This window comes from Tenrec ecaudatus, chromosome 9 (assembly GCF_050624435.1).
Source record: "Tenrec ecaudatus isolate mTenEca1 chromosome 9, mTenEca1.hap1, whole genome shotgun sequence".
In the NCBI taxonomy this organism is placed as follows: Eukaryota; Metazoa; Chordata; class Mammalia; order Afrosoricida; family Tenrecidae; genus Tenrec; species Tenrec ecaudatus.
In genome coordinates, this window is record NC_134538.1 from 100,434,800 (window position 1) to 100,452,840 (window position 18,041).

Here is an 18,041-nt window from a genome sequence, read left to right on the forward strand (position 1 = left end):
AAATATATTATATATGAGAATGGGGAAATAGATCTATATGCCTATATTTATAGGTTTAGTATTAAGGTAGCAGAAGAACATTGGGCCTCCACTCAAGTACTCCCTCAATGCAAGAATACTTTCTTCTGTTAAATTGGTATTCTATGATACTCTCCTTCCCGACACAACCACTGAAGACAAAGCAGGTGAATAAGCAAATGTGGTGAAGAAAGCTGATGGTGCCCGGCTATGAAAAGATATAGCATCTGGGGTATTAAAGGCTTGAAGGTAAACAAGCAGCCATCTAGCTCTGAATTAACAAAGCCCACATGGAAGAAGCACTCTAGCCTGTGCAATCACGAGGTATCAAAGGGATCAGGTGTCAGGCATCATCAGAACAAAACATCATATCACTGTGAATGGGGTGGGTGGGTGGAGTGCAGAGTGGAGACCCAAAGCCCATTTGTAGGCCACTAGACATCCCCTTACAGAAGGGTCTGAGAGAGCAGGCGAGCCAGTCAGGGTGTGATGTAGCAACGATGAAACATACAATGTTCCTCTACTTCCTAAATGCTTCCTTTCCCCCCACTATAATGATCCCAATTCTACCTTACAAATATGGCTAGACCAGATGATGCACACTGGTACAGACAGGAACTGGAAACACAGGGAATCCAGGGCGGATGATCCCTTCAGGACCAGTGGTGTGAGTGGCGATACTGAGAGGGTGGAGTGATGGAAAGGGGAACGGATTACAAGGATCTACATATAATCTCCTCCCTGGAAGACGGACAACAGAAAAGTGGGCGAAGGGAGACGTCGGACAGTGCAAGATATGAAAAAATAATAATTTGTAATTTATCAAGGGTTCATGAGGGAGGGGGGAGTGAGGGGAAAAATGAGCTGATGCCAAGGGCTTGGGTTGAGAGTGGATGTTTTGAGAATGATGAGGGCAATGAATGTATAAATGTGCTTGACACAACTGATGAATGGATTGTGGAAAGAGTTGTTTGCGCCCAAAAATAAAACGATTAAAAAAAAAGAAAAGAAAAGATACCACTTTCAGAACTAAGGTATGCCCAACACAAACCACGGTATTTTCAATCTTCCATATGCTTGTGAAAGGTGGACAGTGAATAAGGGTGATCTAAGAATTAATGTGTTTTAATTATGGTGTTGGTGAAGAATACTGATAATGATGTATCTAAGATGAACCAGAGACGGAGATAAAACATATGAATGGATTTGGGGCTCACACTTCATTCTAACCCTAATCTAAGAACAATTAGACCTTTGCCCTACTGGATACTTGCCCTCATGAAGAGATCACTGAAGACAAAGTGTGTTGTTAAAACTAGATGGTACCTGGCTATACCAAAAAAAAAAAAATAGCATCTGAACTTTTTTTTTTCAAAACCATTTTATCGGGAGCTAATACAGATATCATAGCATTGCATAGTTCAATCACATCAAGCAGTACTATTCAGTTGTTATCACAGTTTCAAAACATTCTCTTCCTTCTTGAACTCCTTGATATCAGCTCCCTTTACCCCTCTCTCCCCCACTGTACACCCTGGAGGCCTTATTCTACTTTTTGTTTGTATGGGTTCGTCAATTCTGGATTTCATATACCGAAAACATATAACAAAAATTCAAGAGGGTTACTCCAATGACAAAATACATCTAAGATAAACCCCAAATATGAAATCAAAACAAAACAATACACAGAAAAGACTGAAAACCAGATCAGGCCCAACATGTATCAGAGGGGGGGATCAATTAACATCATCTGAATTTTTAAAGACTTATCTTCAACTAAGCAGCTAACTAAGTGAGGTTTCTACGAAGTCCATGTGGAAGGAGCACATCAGCCTGTTTGACCCAAGGATTGTCAAAAATAAAATCCAAATCCAATGGAGGGAATAGTATCAGAGCTTAAATTGTGAACACTCTGTTTGCAGAAGGCTATGGATGGCAGTGGAAGCCCAAATGCATTTGCAGGTCCACATGTAAATTAAGTTGCTGGTGAATCCCCTCTAAAGACAGTCCAGGTATGTGAACTGACTTGCTATCAGACAGAAAGCATTGTGAAGGCAGACATACCATAGATAAGGCCAGGGGCCCTCAAACTTTTTAAACAGGGAGCCAGTTCACTGTTTCTCAGACCGTTGGAGGGCCGGACTATAGTTTAAAAAATAACTATGAAAAAATTCCTATGCACACTGCACATATCTTATTTTGAAGTAAAAGAACAAAATGGGGCAAAAACACTGGGAGGGCCGGATAAGTGTCCTTGGTGGGCCACATGTGGCCCATGGGCCGTAGTTTGAGGAACCCTGGTTTAAGGCTATCATGTAATTCCTTATCATTTGATCTCCCTTTAATACACTTTAAAGTTGTTTCCATTTTTAATATTTTATTTTCTATTTATGTCTTTCTATGATTTGTCTAGTCATTGTTGTTGTATTTCTTTGTTTGCTTCCTAATGTTGGTTTATGTGATTTTCTTTATGTGAAACCCAGGCTAGGTAATTCCATAGAGACGGTAACTGGATTAATAATTACCCAGAGTCATGGCAGGGGAGCTTGAGGGGAAGTGGGAAGCTAATAACAATGCTTATGAGAAGAAAGTGTTCTGAAATTGATTGTGGTGATGATTGTACAACTCTTCTCAATATGAATCATTAAATTATATGATGTGACGTAAAAAAATAGAGTTCCTATAAAATATTAAAAAAATAAAAGAACAGTTTTCCCCTTCGGCTTTGAAGGTTATACCACTCTAGTTTTTACTCCTAGGTGTTTTGCTCTTTATCTGGCTGATTCTTTCAGACAGTTTTTGTGAAAAATGAATACGATCATCTTTGTGAATGAAGAGTATATGTTCTTTAAATATTAGGGTGTTTTAAATATAAAAATCAGCATAAGAGGAATCAACTGCCATTTTTAGTACATTGGTACAATGTCACCCATATAATATATACTACACCAAATGATATAAAATGCACTTACTAATATGTGTGTATGTGCATAATTCTATTTATCCTAACAACCCCATTTTAGTATAATAAAATTGAAGCTCATGTTAGCTAATGGACTGACCTGTGGTACAAACCTAGTTTCAGTATTTACTAGTTCTATGGCCCTGGATAATTTACTTAATTTTCCTAAGCTTTTCTCTCCCCATCTGTGTAAATTTATAATATTCTTGTGAGAAGAGAATAAAACATAGAATATGAAACACACATATTCAACACACATCATCTCCCTCTTCCTCCTGTTGCTTCCAGATGCATTTCCCCAAAACTTTCCGTGGCTTTCTTATTTTATATTAACTATACTTCATCATAATTTTAAAAATAACTCCTCTAGAAAGACAGCTCTAAATTTTTGAAATCATTTTATTGGGGGCTCATACAACTTTTATCACAATCCATACAAACATCAATTGTGTAAAGCACATCTGTACATTCCTTGCCCTCATCATTCTCAAAACATTGGCTTTCCACTTTAGCATCAGCTCCTCATCCCCCCCCCCATGAACCCTTGATAATTTACAAGTGATTATTTTATCATATCTTACACTGTCTGATATCTCCCTTCACCCACTTTTCTGTTGTCTGTCCCCCAGGGAGAAGGTTATATTTAATTCCTGTAATTGGTTCCCCCTTTCTACCCCACCCTCCTGGTATTGCCACTCTCACAACTGGTCCTGAAGGGATCATCCGTCCTGAATTTCCTGTGTTTCTAATTCCAAGATAGCTCTAAATTATGAGCATCCAAATCTCCCTCAAATGTCCAGCTCCACCTTTTATTTTAAAATCAATTTTACTGGGGCTCTTACAACTCTTTTAATAATCCATACATCAATTGCATCAATCACATTTGTGTATACGTTGCCATCAACATTTTCAAGGCATTTTCTTCCTACTTGAACTCCTTTTTTTCCCTCTCTCCCCTACTCTCCCACCTTCATTAACCCTTGATAAATTATAAATTGTTATTTTCATATCTTACACCATCTGCTGTCTCTTGTCACCCACATTTGTGTTGTTCATCCCCCTCGAGTGTTATATGTTGGTCGTTACAATCAGTTCTCTCTTTCTCTGCCTACCCTCATGGTATGGCTACTCCCAATACTGTTCCTGAGGGGTTTATCTGTCCTGAATTCCATGTGCAAGGGCTCTTATCTGTATCAATGTATATATTGTGGTCTACCTGGATTTGTCAGATACAAATGGGTCGTGATAGTGGGAGGGGAGGAAGCATTAAAGAATTAAGAGGAATGTTGTGTGTTTCACTGGTGCTATAGTGCACCCTGGCTGACTCATTCCTTCCTGTGAACCTTCTGTGAGGGAATGTGCAATTGTCCAGGCCGTATCCTTGAGCTTTGCTACTTCAGAAGCCCACTGCGTGACATGTTAAACTCATCCCTCTTCCTTACAAACCTAAAAAGGCACGGCAAAAGGCTAGGGCATAAAATATTTGTAAAGGCAGAATAAGTAGATGAGTAACACAGAAGAGAATCAACTTTCAGTTTCCAGCTTATGTGGGATGTAACAAAAATTGTGAACATCATATCGAAAATTTCCTCTCCTTTTTCTCGTTTCCCTTTCGTCAGACATAAAACTCTAATCTATCCATTTCCCTCCCCAGGCCCCACATGGTTTCTCCCATTTCTTTTATTTCCTCACATTTAAATGTTCTATTCATCTAATATCTAATTATATATTATCTCCCATTACCAAATTCTTTAAATTTACATCTTACCTTCCTAACTATATTGTAAGTTCTTTAAGGTCAACATCATCTCTTTTATTTTTAGAATTCTTAATAGTGCTAATAAATGTTAACTGTTTTCTGTTGAAAGATATGGTCAAGAAGTCAGATAATCATGAATAAAGAACTTTTTGACAGGGAGAAAAAGATTTTCAAAGAAAAAGCTTGAGAATCATGCCACAAGTAGAGAAGGTATGACAAACAGAAAAAAAATTTTTTTTCAAACAGAAAATTTTTCCCTCAAAAGTTTTAGTCTTGGCTTTAAACAGAAAAAAGAACACAGGCCTTTAACACAAACTTCCTTACTTATATGTTAATACTTTGTAAATCATCCTCAAGAACTGTACACTTTGCTTTAAAATACTTATTTTGTAATATGACTACTGGTCATTATACTTACATCAAAAACAATCGTGAAGTGAAAACTGTCTCTAAAACTATGTACTATTAACTAATGTGCTATTTACTGTATCTTAAATAGTTAAGGCCTTAAAAAGTCAGATAGTATAAAAAGACTGTCTCCTTGGTTAGGTGAATGACTACTTCCAATATGTGAGAGATACTTTTTTCTTTAAATTATGCTCTATTACTGTGATCAAAACAAAAAAACTACAGTCATTAACACTGACTTTTATATGCTTCGTTTACCTGAGTAGCTTTATCTTTCATGCATGAAGGGTAGTGAACATGCGGATCTCGTGGCCACTGTCCTGTGAGGTAAGGTCCTGTTATTGTATCCAAAGATGAGGTTCGCCTTATTGTACTAGAGGCTCGAACTTGCTGAGATTTTGGCCTGTCCACTATAAAAGGTAAGAAAAGAAATAATTTAGATTAGTCTCATATGAGTAAAGTAAATGTTAATATAAACTTCAGTTGGAGAATGCCATCGAGCAGTTTCCCTATAAAATACATTTATTCCAAGAGCCCTTTTGTATAATCACATGACATTTACAGACCTGCTCCCAAGCAAAATATAGACACAGTACATCTTGCATATACTTTCACAGAGTTCAACGCTCCTATGAAACCTACCCAATTTGAGAGCCGCTCTAAGATGTACTTACATACTATCACCACCGCCATTACTTTAAAGACTTTCTTCACCTGTTGAACTTGGATTGAATCCACATCAACTAAATCTTAAAATGCTAACCCCTTGCTAAAAACATTTCACTGGTTATTCAATATCTTTAGCTTAAATCCCTTATTATTTAGTATGACGTAAAAAGCATTTCCAATTTGGCTCTTATGTACTTTAACTCTTAATTTATTGCTACTGGCTGCCTTTGAGTCAGTTCAGACTAATGGGATCCCATGTGTCTCAGAGTGAAACTGCTCCAGTAGTGTTCAATGGCTAATTTTTCAAAAGCAGATCGCCAAACCTTTCTCCTGAGACATCCCTGAATGGACTTGAACCTCCACGCACATTAACTGTTTTGCATCATTAGGGACTCCTTAATCTCTTGGTTTCTGTCATTCTCACTGCCCTGGAGTCAATTCCGACTCATAGCGACCCTGTAGAACTGAGCAGAACTGCCTTCATGGGTTTCCAAGGCTCTAAATCTTTATGGGGGCAGAAAGCCTCATCTACCTCTCTTGGAGCATCTGGTGGGTTTGAACTACTCACCTTGCCTTAACCCCAACGTGTTAACCATCTATGCCACCACTCTTAGTATTAGCCTATAAAGCCATGCTAACTACAAAGAGACCATATAAACTACTTGGAGCTTCCCAAATGTTGAATGTACCCTCTCTGCCTTGGAATATTGCATGATTTACAGAGTCTAGAACTCTTTCCTCCCTTGGCAAACTTATTTAACTTCAAGACCAACTAAGATGTCATACTGCCTCTGTGGAACCTTCCCCAAATGCCTTCATCTTTTCCTTTACATTCTCTACTTGTGAAGATAAAGAACACTTCTGTACTCTCATGGCTTCTCTCTCTCTCCCACCTCAGTACAAGTTCCAAGAGTATAAACTCTTCTTACAAAACTGAAAAAAAGAGGTAATGCTTAATATAAAAATCATACCCAATGTGAATGGCAATGAATTTATTCAAGACTACAAAGTAATATATGTAATGAAACTTACATGAGTGGGTTTCAAAGTTCATGGAAAAACTTCCAATTTCTTTTAATTCCTTATTGCCATGAACTTTTTGAGGCCCTCTCTGATATCCTAAGTAATTTATTTCTACTGTGAATTCTGTGACAGAATCTAATGGATTAGAAACTCCTAAGGCTCAGTCTAATTCAGAGTTGTACGCTTCAGAGCAAAATGTGTTGCACGCACCAGCCTGTGATCACAAGGTGTTGATGGAATCAGGTATCAGGCATCTAAGACCCAGAACAAAACCATACCCAAGGTGAATTGGGGGAGCAGGGGGGGCGGGAGAACATGGAGTGGTGACCCAATGAATGGCCATCTGTAGACAATTGGACATTCCCTCACAGAGAGGTCACAGGGAAGAGATGAGCCAGTCAGGGTGAAGTATAGCATCGATGGAACACACAACTTTCCTCTATTTCTTTGGTCCTTCCTTCACCCCCCTATCATGACCTCAATTCTGCCTTACAAATCGGATTAGACCAGAGTGTGCACATTGCTACAGGTAAGAGCCCACACACAGGGAATTCAGGATAGATAAACCCCTCAGGGCCAACAATGAGAGTACAGATACCAGTAGGATTAGGGGGGGATGGGGGCAGAAAGAGGGAATCAATCACAAGGATCAACTAGAACCCCCACCCAGGGGGACAAATAATGGGAAAGTGAGTGAGGGATGATGGAGGACAATGTAAAATATGGAAAAAATAATCTATAACTTATCAAGGGTTCATGAGGGAGGAAGGAGCAGCAGATATCAGGCAGCAGATCTCAGGGGTTCACGTGGGAAGAGAATGCTTTGAAAATGATGATGGTATGCAAATGTACTTGACACACTAGATGAATGTGTGGTTTGTGATAAGAGATGTAAGAGCCCCCAATAAAAGTATTTTTTAAAATGTGTTGGACATTTATTATTGAATAATGTCTTTCAAAAAACCTAGAATAACATACAATCATTTCTCACTTATGTGTGTAGTTAGATTCCAAATATCAAAATCATTATGTGAAAATCTGCATTATGCTAAAATGAAGGATAACCACATTAGATCACAAAACAGAAGATAACTGCATGCTTATGTAACTACCGGATCACTGAGAATCATGGCCCAGCCAAGGTGACACATACCCATAATCACCACAGTTAGCTTTACTCTTGCCTTGTACCTTGGTATGTTAACACCAAATGTATGTCATTAGCATGAAACAGTCACACAGCCAATTTTTAACAATTGTCATAAATGCAAAGTGTTGGACAGCAAGATAGTCAATAAGTGAGGCATAGATGGTCACAGTTGTTTACTAGAAAAACAAAAGAAAATGCTATATACTCTGATGCTATGCTACCCATGAATCTTACCATTAAAATTTTTATTTCTTAAAAATTATTAAAGATGATTTGAAAATTACCAAATCCCCACCTTACCTAGTTATAATTTTGGGGAGAAAGGTGAGCTTTTCTATTTGTACTACTGAAACATCACGGTCTTGGAAACCTTTTTCTATAGGGTCGCTGTGAGTTAAATCTACTTGATAGCAATAAGTTTAGTTCCAATTTTATTGCACTGTAGGCAAACAATCTACAGTAATTTATTTTTATTCTTTGGGGTTACCTGAAGTTCTATTACGATCAAAGATGTTATTTGCGCTTAATTCCTTATACAATTTACCTATATATCTACCCTTTCATTTTCACATTTATAATTACTTTGGGTTTTGTAATTTATTATTAATTAGGAATACATATATATCATAACATAGTTCAATTACATCAAGCAGTATTGTATATTTGCTACCATGTGTAGCAGTTATATAGTATTTAATAGGCTTAAAAAGAAGTCTTTAACATTAACAACTTTGTCATAATCTTGTTAAAGAATTTACCCCACTTACATTTGTTATAACAAAGTTTATTTAATCATTTATTCTCCTGTTTTATAATGCTTCCATACTACCTAATTTCTGTTTTATTGTCTTTTCCCTTCCCTTGTCAAGACTTCATTATGTAATTTGAAAGATAGATTATTTTTAACTCTATTTCTGTAAGTTAGTTCTATTAATTCTTTTAAATGTTTTTCAGATTATAGAAGTAATGATTTTATCAACCACAGAATATATAGAAACTTAGCATTTTCCCATAATCTCATATATGATATGCTTAAATTTAAACTTACTTTACATTTCATTAGAAAGAACCAATACAATTATTTCTTGAAAGACAAAGACAATATTTACAGCAATTGAATGATAAATGAAGACGACCTATGTAAAAGTCAGCAATAACCGAAAAAGGAAAAGTCACTGTAAGTGAAGTCTGTACCTAGAACACAACCTGCTCAAAACTATTTCAGAAGTCGTGCAGAGTCTACCAAAACACTCCAAGCCATGCACTGCCACCGAGTCGACTGCAACTCACACAGACCTGACAGCGGAGAGGGTCTGAGAGGTGACTCTTCACAGCAGCAGACAGCCTCAGTCTTTTCCCAGGGATGGTGGTGGGTTTGATCCACCAACTTTGCTACTGACAGTTCGATGTTTATGGCACAACATCAACATGTAATCAGCTTACTTAGTCATTTAAGTTCTTTTCAACTTGGTAAGTAACCAATAAAGGCCATTTTATGTTTTAAAATAAGTAAATGATGCCCCCCATTGGCCTGTACATTTGACCAAGTATTCATATAGGCACAAATATAAGCATGCTGTGACATGCACTTATTTAATTATAAATCGGATAATGTACTCTTTTTTTGTTTGTTTCTTTACAAACCCTTGTGTTGAGGGCTGTCTTTCGATAAGATTATGTACTCTTATTACTGTCATATGCATTATAAAAGACAAAACAAAAACGTTCACATATAATTTTGTTTTAAAAAAGGTTTATTTTTCCTGTACTTCACTGGAGTGGCCTTACTACCTTCAATTAGTGCATCATTGGATCAAGATTCCAGAAATTAAGTGCTGAATTCAACCTAAAGATTGGCTAGTTTCCTCTAATTCTAAGACTATAATCCCAAATCTTTACTGTATAAATAAGTTTCCATACAGATCAGCATACATAACCAACAGGATGTATCTATCTATCTATATATGTAAATATATACTTTCTTATACAAATATATTTGCCTTTTTAAGAAAGACTAAGTAAAGCCAGCGGTAGTCCATCCACTTGTTATAAAATTCACTCCATCCGCTGTGATTTTTTAAATTGTTTAAATAAAGCAAATGTTCAATCATATGAGCTTCAAACAGTTCATGGAAAACTTCCAGTATCTTTCAGTTCCATTTTCTCATTAAAATTTTCAAGCTCCTGTGTATATTTATCTAAAGGTATGAAAAAAATCAAAATGAATTTTTTACTATAATTTCTAAGAAATCTATTTAACAATATACAAATACTGGAGCTATTGGGTTTGGATTATCACAGTAAGGGTCACTTGGGTCGGTCACTGCCTCACTGTTTTTGTCTTTACACTTGAGGTTTACTTTCTAAGATTTTTTTGACTATATTTATATTTATTACTGAAATTATGCTTTCAATGAAAAAAAAACAATTTACTGGACTTAACATTCAACTTATGCTAGTGTCAAGTTGACACAAATACCAGAGAATTTCGAGCTTAGAAGAAAACAAATTTGGACAGATATTTCCTTTGCAAAATGGATAAACATCAGCATAAACATGTCCAAATGAATTACCCTTTTTCGTGGTAAGGTAGCCTGCTGTCACCGTCTCACACTGTCTCCTGTCAGGTCTCTTACAGCTGTACAGGCTTTCCTCTCTGACAAACCTGACAGTGCTGTTGTCAATACAGTGCTCTCAAAAGCCAGGTGTCTCCTATAAGTCTTATTTGGGCTCAGTTCCTCAGTTCACTGGGCAAGAGTCACACCCACATATTCCTTTCAAAAAATCCCTTCTGCTAAAGAACAAGCTCTTAAGCTTCAACTCTTCATATTGGGATGCTGTTTTCCTGATTGGACGGAAGTCATTTCTTTTTTGGGTGAAGTCATTTCTTACTTTCGGCATCATTTGTCATTAAGGGGAGGGGGGGAGACAACACTCATTACTGTCAAGTCAGTTCCAATGACGGTGACCACCAACACTCGGAGGGGAGCAGCTCCGTAAGGCATTCCTGGCCGTCATCTTTGTGGATGTGGGTCGCCAGGCCTTTCTTCCGTGGCGCTGCAGCATGGGTTTTAGCTAGTAGCTGGGTGAAGGCCGTGTGTGCCATCAAGAGGCTTAGAATCAAACAAAACCACATCAGGCAGCTTCTTCGGGCCTTTTACTGTCCTTGCTTCAGCTTCCCTGTCAACACACATTTTAGGGCGAGCCAAGGGAGCGAAAAGGTGCCTTCAGTTTGTCTAGTGAGATCCCCCAAGGCACCCTGCAGGACATTCACAATTGTACCTCATACTGAGCTGAAGAGAAGGTTGCAAAGGCTGCCTCCACAAGACAAAAATATTATAGCAAAAAGTGCAAAGATTTGAAGTCAGAAAACCAAAACATGCACCTTATTTCCCATGCTGAAAGGACTGGATGGGGGAAAAAAGTATCTATCAAACCTCAAGTTGTATCACTGAGGTATTTTATGGGCAACACATCTAAATAAGCAAGACTTATCAAAAAGAGATGGAAGCAATATACGCAGTCACTGTACTAAGAAGTGGTCAAGGTTCAACCTCTTCACAAACTAGCATGGGATTAAGAACCAATGGTACTGAACACTGAAGGCACTGGGGAAAACAAGGCTCTAGGAATTGATGGAGTATCAACTGAGATGTTTCACAAAACAGGCGCAATGATGGATGTGCTCACTCATCTGAGCCAAGAGCTTTGGAAGACAGGTAGCTAGCCAGCCAACCGTAAGAGATCCATATTTGTGGAAATTACCGAACAATACTACTTGTATCACATACAAGATTTTTGCTGCGAACAATTCGAAAATAGTAGCAGCGGCGCATCCACAGGAAACTGCAGGGAGTTCAACAGGGGCTTAGAAGAGATGTGGCAAGAGGGATAGCACTGCTGTCAGGTGGATCTTGGACAGATGTCCTGCGGGCTTGTCTGTGACTCTGAGCTGCTCTCTGCTGACTTGGTCTCCATCTCACTCAGGTCCACAGGGTGTATGACCTGCAGGTCACAGCTCTCCTCGGTCGGGGGGTCCAGTAAGTGCAGTGCCTCCTTCCAGAGTCGGATCAGCAGGTCCTATGACCACCAACTGTACTTCTTAAACTTGTTGGGGGGTTGGGGGTGAACATCAGGCTGCCGAAGGTGTCTTGGTACTTCCTTAATGTAGCAATCAAAGGCAATGGGTGATCTGCTTCTGTCTCCTCATCAGCACGCTCTCGTCTGTCTCTGGGTGGGCTGGCACTGTGGACATGGACTCTTTAGAGTCTGAACTGCCTGAGGATGATCCCCCATTCTCTCCCAAAGTCATTGATGAGAAGTTTCCTTTTTGTGTCTTGTAAATTCTTTATTAACTCTGGTTCTCATTTCATCTTCTTTAACTGCACTGCCCAAGTCTACACATCTAGACTGGGGCGTTGAAGCTCTGGGGTGGGGGGTCCGGACACCTGTGCTCATGGTAGGGGTCGGTCGTGGTCGAGGCAGCAGCGGGCATGTCTTCCAGCTTCCCATGCTTCAGCCCCAGGACCACCTGCTGGGACCCGCGAGCTGGCCAGGAAGGGCTGTGTGGCCGCTGGCCGAGCGGGAGATACATGATCAGCGAAGAGGACCATGGCGGGGGAGAACCCAAAGAACTACGTCCTCTCCCGCGCTAGCACTGACAGACTTAGCGCCCAAAATGAATTTATCTCACTACCTTTTTAATAAATCATTTTATTGGGGCTCATACAACTCTTTATCATTACTACTTAACCTGAATAAGCATCAGGAAAATAGCTTCTTAAGTGGAGAAACCACATCTACCAAGAAATTTGTGAACTCATAATCATTATTACTAATCAAAACATGTTTGTTGTATCTCTAGTATGTGGAAAGTACTGTTTCAAATACCAAAAATAAATTACAAAAGAATTTTTAGACACTTGCCCTACAGAGCTTCTATTCCGGATGGTAGAAACGTGATACACATAATTACACTATTGTAGCATAGTGGTTACACGTTGGGCTGTGATGGGTAATGTCAGCAGTTTGAAACCACCAGCAGCTCCTCTGCAGAAAGATGGGGCTTTCTATTGCTGTTAACAGTTACAGTGTCAGATACTCACAGGGGCAGTTCTACCATGAACTACAGGGTCCCTATGAATCAATATCAACTTGATGCCATACACACACACACACACACACACACACACACACATATATATAAATGGCATGTGTGTGGCAATGAATGTAGGAGAAAAATGAAGGCATGATAAAAACCAGACAACAGAGAGCAAGAATGATGCTCTACAACAATACTGAGACACACCTTCAAAAAGGAGTTAAACGTCTTGCCATGTCACTTAGTCTCATTGCTATTATCTCTTTCACGTATTTCAAGTAGAATCCCTAATCTACTAACACTAACAAACAATGTGAAGGCTCAACTCCATGAAAGAGAGGTGTGCTAACTCAGCCAATAAAAACCCCATGGAACACAGTTCTACTTTGACAGAGGTGCGATGAGTCACAAGCAATTCAAAAGCTAGTGGTTTCACATAAACTAATGAGTAAATGCTGTTCCAAATGTAATAGTCTCCTCACTGTCAGAACCAAGAAATGATCATTCTCAGTGGTAGTTTGTGAAAAAGCATTCCCATTACACTAATATACAGACTGTGTTTTTCCCTCCACTGAATAGACAGCCACATGGCAACAGCAGCTGGCAGGCCCGGGACTCTTCTGGGGCACCTTATTGAGGATTCCACACAATAACTTGCTCTCTAGCACCCAAATGGAATTCTACTTTGAAGTACTAACAGTAGATTTGAACATAAGCTGCTATATTAGGTAATTGAATCGGAAGAGAATACTAAACAAGGGATTGTTCTGAACAGAAAAACTAAAAAGATAAAATCTAACTACCATATGGCAATATAATATATTAAGTGAATTTGTTCTCCACAACTTTTAATCTAGTAGCAATGTTTGCAGACTGGTTCATTAGCAAAATTTTGAAAACATGACATCTTAAAAAGCTAATCAAGATTAGAAAGTAGAATTTCTACTAATTTAGGGGGGAAGGACAAAGACACTTACAGGATACAGCTATAGTGGATATGAAACAAACCAGCACACCTTTCAAACTACCCTGTTATTAAAAGGTGCCACTGAATCAGTTTCGATTCATGGCAATACTGTGTACCACAGAACAAAACATTGCCTAGTCTTGTGCCATCCTCACAACTGTTGATATGCTTGAGCTCATTGCTGCAGTCACCATGTCAATCCTTGTCCACTGTCTTCCTCTTTTTACACTGCCCTTCTACTTTGCTATTCATGTTGTCCTTTTCCAGGGACTGGTCACTGGTAATGAACTTGTCCAAAGTACATGAGACACTGTCTCCATCCTCACTTCTAAGGAGTATTTTCTGGCTGTACTTCTTCCAAGATAAATTATTTGTGCTTTTGGCAGTCCTTGATACTTTCAATATTCTTCACTGGCATCATAATTCAAATGAATAGATCTTTCTTCAGCATTCCTTATTGAAAATATCATGGCTTGTTTCATGCATAGCTTAATCCTCAAAGTGACATCCTTACACGTCAACATTTTAAAGAGGTCTTGTGCAGCAGAATTACCCACTTTGGCCTTTGGGTGGTGTCTTGGCTACACTGATTGTAGATAGAAGCAAGAAAACAGTCTCGAGAGCTTGAATCTTTTCTCCATCGGCCATGATGTTGCCCATGCCGGTGTGAGGTGAGAACGGTGTCTTCTTTACATTGGGCTGTCATCCACATAGAAGGCTGCAGTGTTTGCTTCAAGTCCTCACTTTCCGCGAGCAAGGTTCTATCACCTGTATACCTGGTTGTTAATAAGCCATCCACAATCCTGATACATTTTTCTTCATATAGTTCAGCTTCTCCAATTATGTGCTTAGCACACATATTGAGTAAGTATGGTAAAAACATATAGCCCTGATGTACACCTTTCCAGATTTTAAACCATGAAGTATTCCCATTTCTGTTCCAACGACTACCTCTTTATCCATGTTTAGGGTCCACATGAGTAAATGAAGTGTTCCATAGTTGAAAACCTTTGCATAATCAATAAAAGATACAAACAAGAAGATTTTTGGCATTCTCTGCTTTCAGCCAAGATCCATCTGGCATCAGTAGTGATCTCCCTTGTTCCTCATCAACTGAATCTGGTTTGAGTTTCCGGCAAGTCCGTTGATGTACTGCTGCAGCCATTGCCAAATGATCTTCTGCAACATTTTACTTGCATCTGATATTGATATTGTTCAATATCTTTCACATTATATTGGGTTGTGTTTCTTTAGAAATGATAAATAGGGATATATCTTCCAATTAGCTGTCTCCCACATTTTTTGGCATAGACCAGTGAGTGTTTCCAATGCTTCACCAGCTTGTTGAAACATTTAAAAAGGCACCCCATTAATTCGTAGAGGCTTGTTTGTCACGAAGCCGTCAATAGAGCCTGGGTTCCTTCTTTCGCACCATGGTTCTTTATCACGCGCTAACTCTTGAAATAGTGAACTATGTACGGTATTTTTTATGATACAGTGACTGTGTATGGTCTTTCCATCTTCTTTTGATGCTTCCTGCATCATTCAACTTTTTGCCCATTGAATCTTTTCATCTTACAATTCAAGGCTTGACTTTTTTCTTCAGTTCTTTAACTTTTATCCTTTTTGACTTTCTTACTCAAGTCTTTGCACAGTTCACTATAATACCTAACTTTGTCGTCCTGAGCTGCCCTTTTCAGCTCCTTTACATAATGTTCTACTCAACTCTTTTACTTAATCTTTTCTTCCATTTGCTTTAGCTACTCTATATTCAAGAGAAAGTTTTAAGAGTCTCTTCTGACATCCAGTTCGATCTTTTGTCTTTTGTAATGACCCTTTGTTTTCTTCATGTATAAAGTTCTTGATGCTATCCTACAGCTCATCAGGTCATGTGTCATTTAAATGTTCAATGAGTCAAATCTTTTCTTGTGATGTTCTCTGAATTCAAATGGTATGTGCTGAATTTAGAACAAGGTTATGTTTTGGCTATCATAACTGTTTTAATTTTCTAAGCTTCACCTTGAATTTACATAGGCGTACATGATCTATTCCACAGTCAGCATTCTTTGGAACTGCCAACCTTTCAGCCAGTGGCCCAGTGTTTAATCATTTGCACCACCCAGATTAAACCAACAAGCAAAAGCATATCCCAAGTCCATTGCTGTCAAGTCAATTCTAACTAACAGTGGCCCTATAGGAGAGAATAGAACTACCTTTAGGATTTCCAAGACTAATCTTTACTGAAAAAGACTGCCACACCGTTCTCCCACGGAGCAGCTGGGAGTTCCTTCAGCTACTGTGTAAACACTGTAACTCCAAGAAGCAAAGCTGTCACCATGAAGGATCACCTGCTTCTTACTCTACTCAAAACACATTGGTTTAAACGGTAAAGAATCTTCCCTAGTGGTAAAAGCCATGTAGTTCAGCAAAATGAATAAAATCACAAAGTGTGTTCTAATTCTTTTATTACAAACATGTCATATCAATAGGGGCAAAAATATATTAACAATGCTAATAGCTCAAAGCACACACACACAAATAATTCAGTCTGAATTTAAGCTCTTCGAGTAAATACCTTTCTATCTTATAACAATAGTAAAAGAAAAGCTGGCGAGCTAATTGAATATCCAAAATAAAGTCATCAAGACCTACAGGACATGCATAGCACATATACGGGCGCACACATATCTGTGTGCATAGGACTGCATTGCGTAACATACCACTGATGTCACAGGGAAAACTGCTCATTCCTTGAGCCCATTAACGTCATGTGGGATTAACTATGAAGAAGCAGCTTTCTAATATGAGAGTAAGCCAAAACATACTGTGTCACCAGGATTCCAGCTCATACATACATGGTTTACTCCATGAAAAATGCGTTTAAACATGTCTCTAACATTAGGGGTGGCTACAGACAAAATCTCTCAATTATAAATATGTTCTCAGTCTCATTATTCTTTATGTAAAATGAAAATTGGGCTGACTCTCTACCTAATCTAATATATATTCATCTTCACCATAGCGTAAAATAGTCACTAGTCTAAATTTTCCAAAGTCGGCATTGTCTGGGGCACCTTCACCAATGGCCTTTCAGAGCCACATAAAATTATACTTCCAAAACTCAAATAAACATCAGATAACAGGTTAGACATTAAATCTGAATAGGCTATTACAAAATGAAACCAAAGGTAAAAACTGAAGTGCTCTCAAAATTCTGAAACACGAATTCAACTAACCCTGGAATTCTGCCACTGTAGACATCTAGAAAGCCAGCAGAAATGGCCATATGGCTGCCCTGTAGAAATTGGGAAAGGAACCAATCAAGACGCTGACAAGAGAAAGAAACATGCTTCTGACTAAATGAGGCCCGAAGTGGCCGTGTAATCGGAGGCCCATCAAGAAAAACAGTTTTAAAATGCAGCCAGGCATCCTTGTAGGGATAGTTCTCCAGATTACAGCTCTCCCATTAAATTTATGTCAAAGGAAACACACGTTGAGTTCAGATATTTGGAGGTGGATGTCAATGTTTTCAAAGAAAACTCAAGGAAGTATCTGTTTCTAATATCAAAGTTGAAAGAAATCTACAGCAATATGGTTATGAAGCCTGGTGGCAAGCAGTGGAACACATACAAAAAATTAAGGTACAGCTCTCAGCTATGAGGCTATTTCAAGGAAGCTACATATACTGCAAATGAGACACTGAAGGTTTTCTATATTATTGTTTCTAGAGCAATATTCTTGAAAGAAACTTTGGCAAAGTAGTAATTAGAAGAATTTCAAATAGATTCTATTAATGGAGATTCCAAATATTTAAGTTCAATTATGAATAAATGGCTCAAATGTTAAAGGGAAATAATGAGAGTATTAATAAAAATGGAAAACAATATTCTAAATTAAAGGAGCACACGTACTCCTTCAGCAGAACACTGAACATGACATTTCAACCATTTAATTCCCATTTAATGCACTGGTAGAGCTTGGAAA

The 18,041-nt window shown here is 38.4% G+C and overlaps 1 protein-coding gene and 1 pseudogene across 2 annotated transcripts in view; both read right to left on the reverse strand.

The window, feature by feature from the left end:
• Positions 1–18,041, reverse strand: part of GLCCI1 (glucocorticoid induced 1) — a 107,801-nt gene that overhangs the window by 68,875 nt on the left and 20,885 nt on the right. For both annotated transcript variants that reach the window (XM_075558362.1, XM_075558363.1), the window contains exon 2: positions 5,406–5,557. In XM_075558362.1, coding sequence (XP_075414477.1) covers positions 5,406–5,557 — 152 coding nt within the window. The remainder of the gene's footprint in view (positions 1–5,405; positions 5,558–18,041) is intronic.
• On the reverse strand, positions 11,893–12,501 carry LOC142457000 (histone RNA hairpin-binding protein pseudogene; annotated as a pseudogene).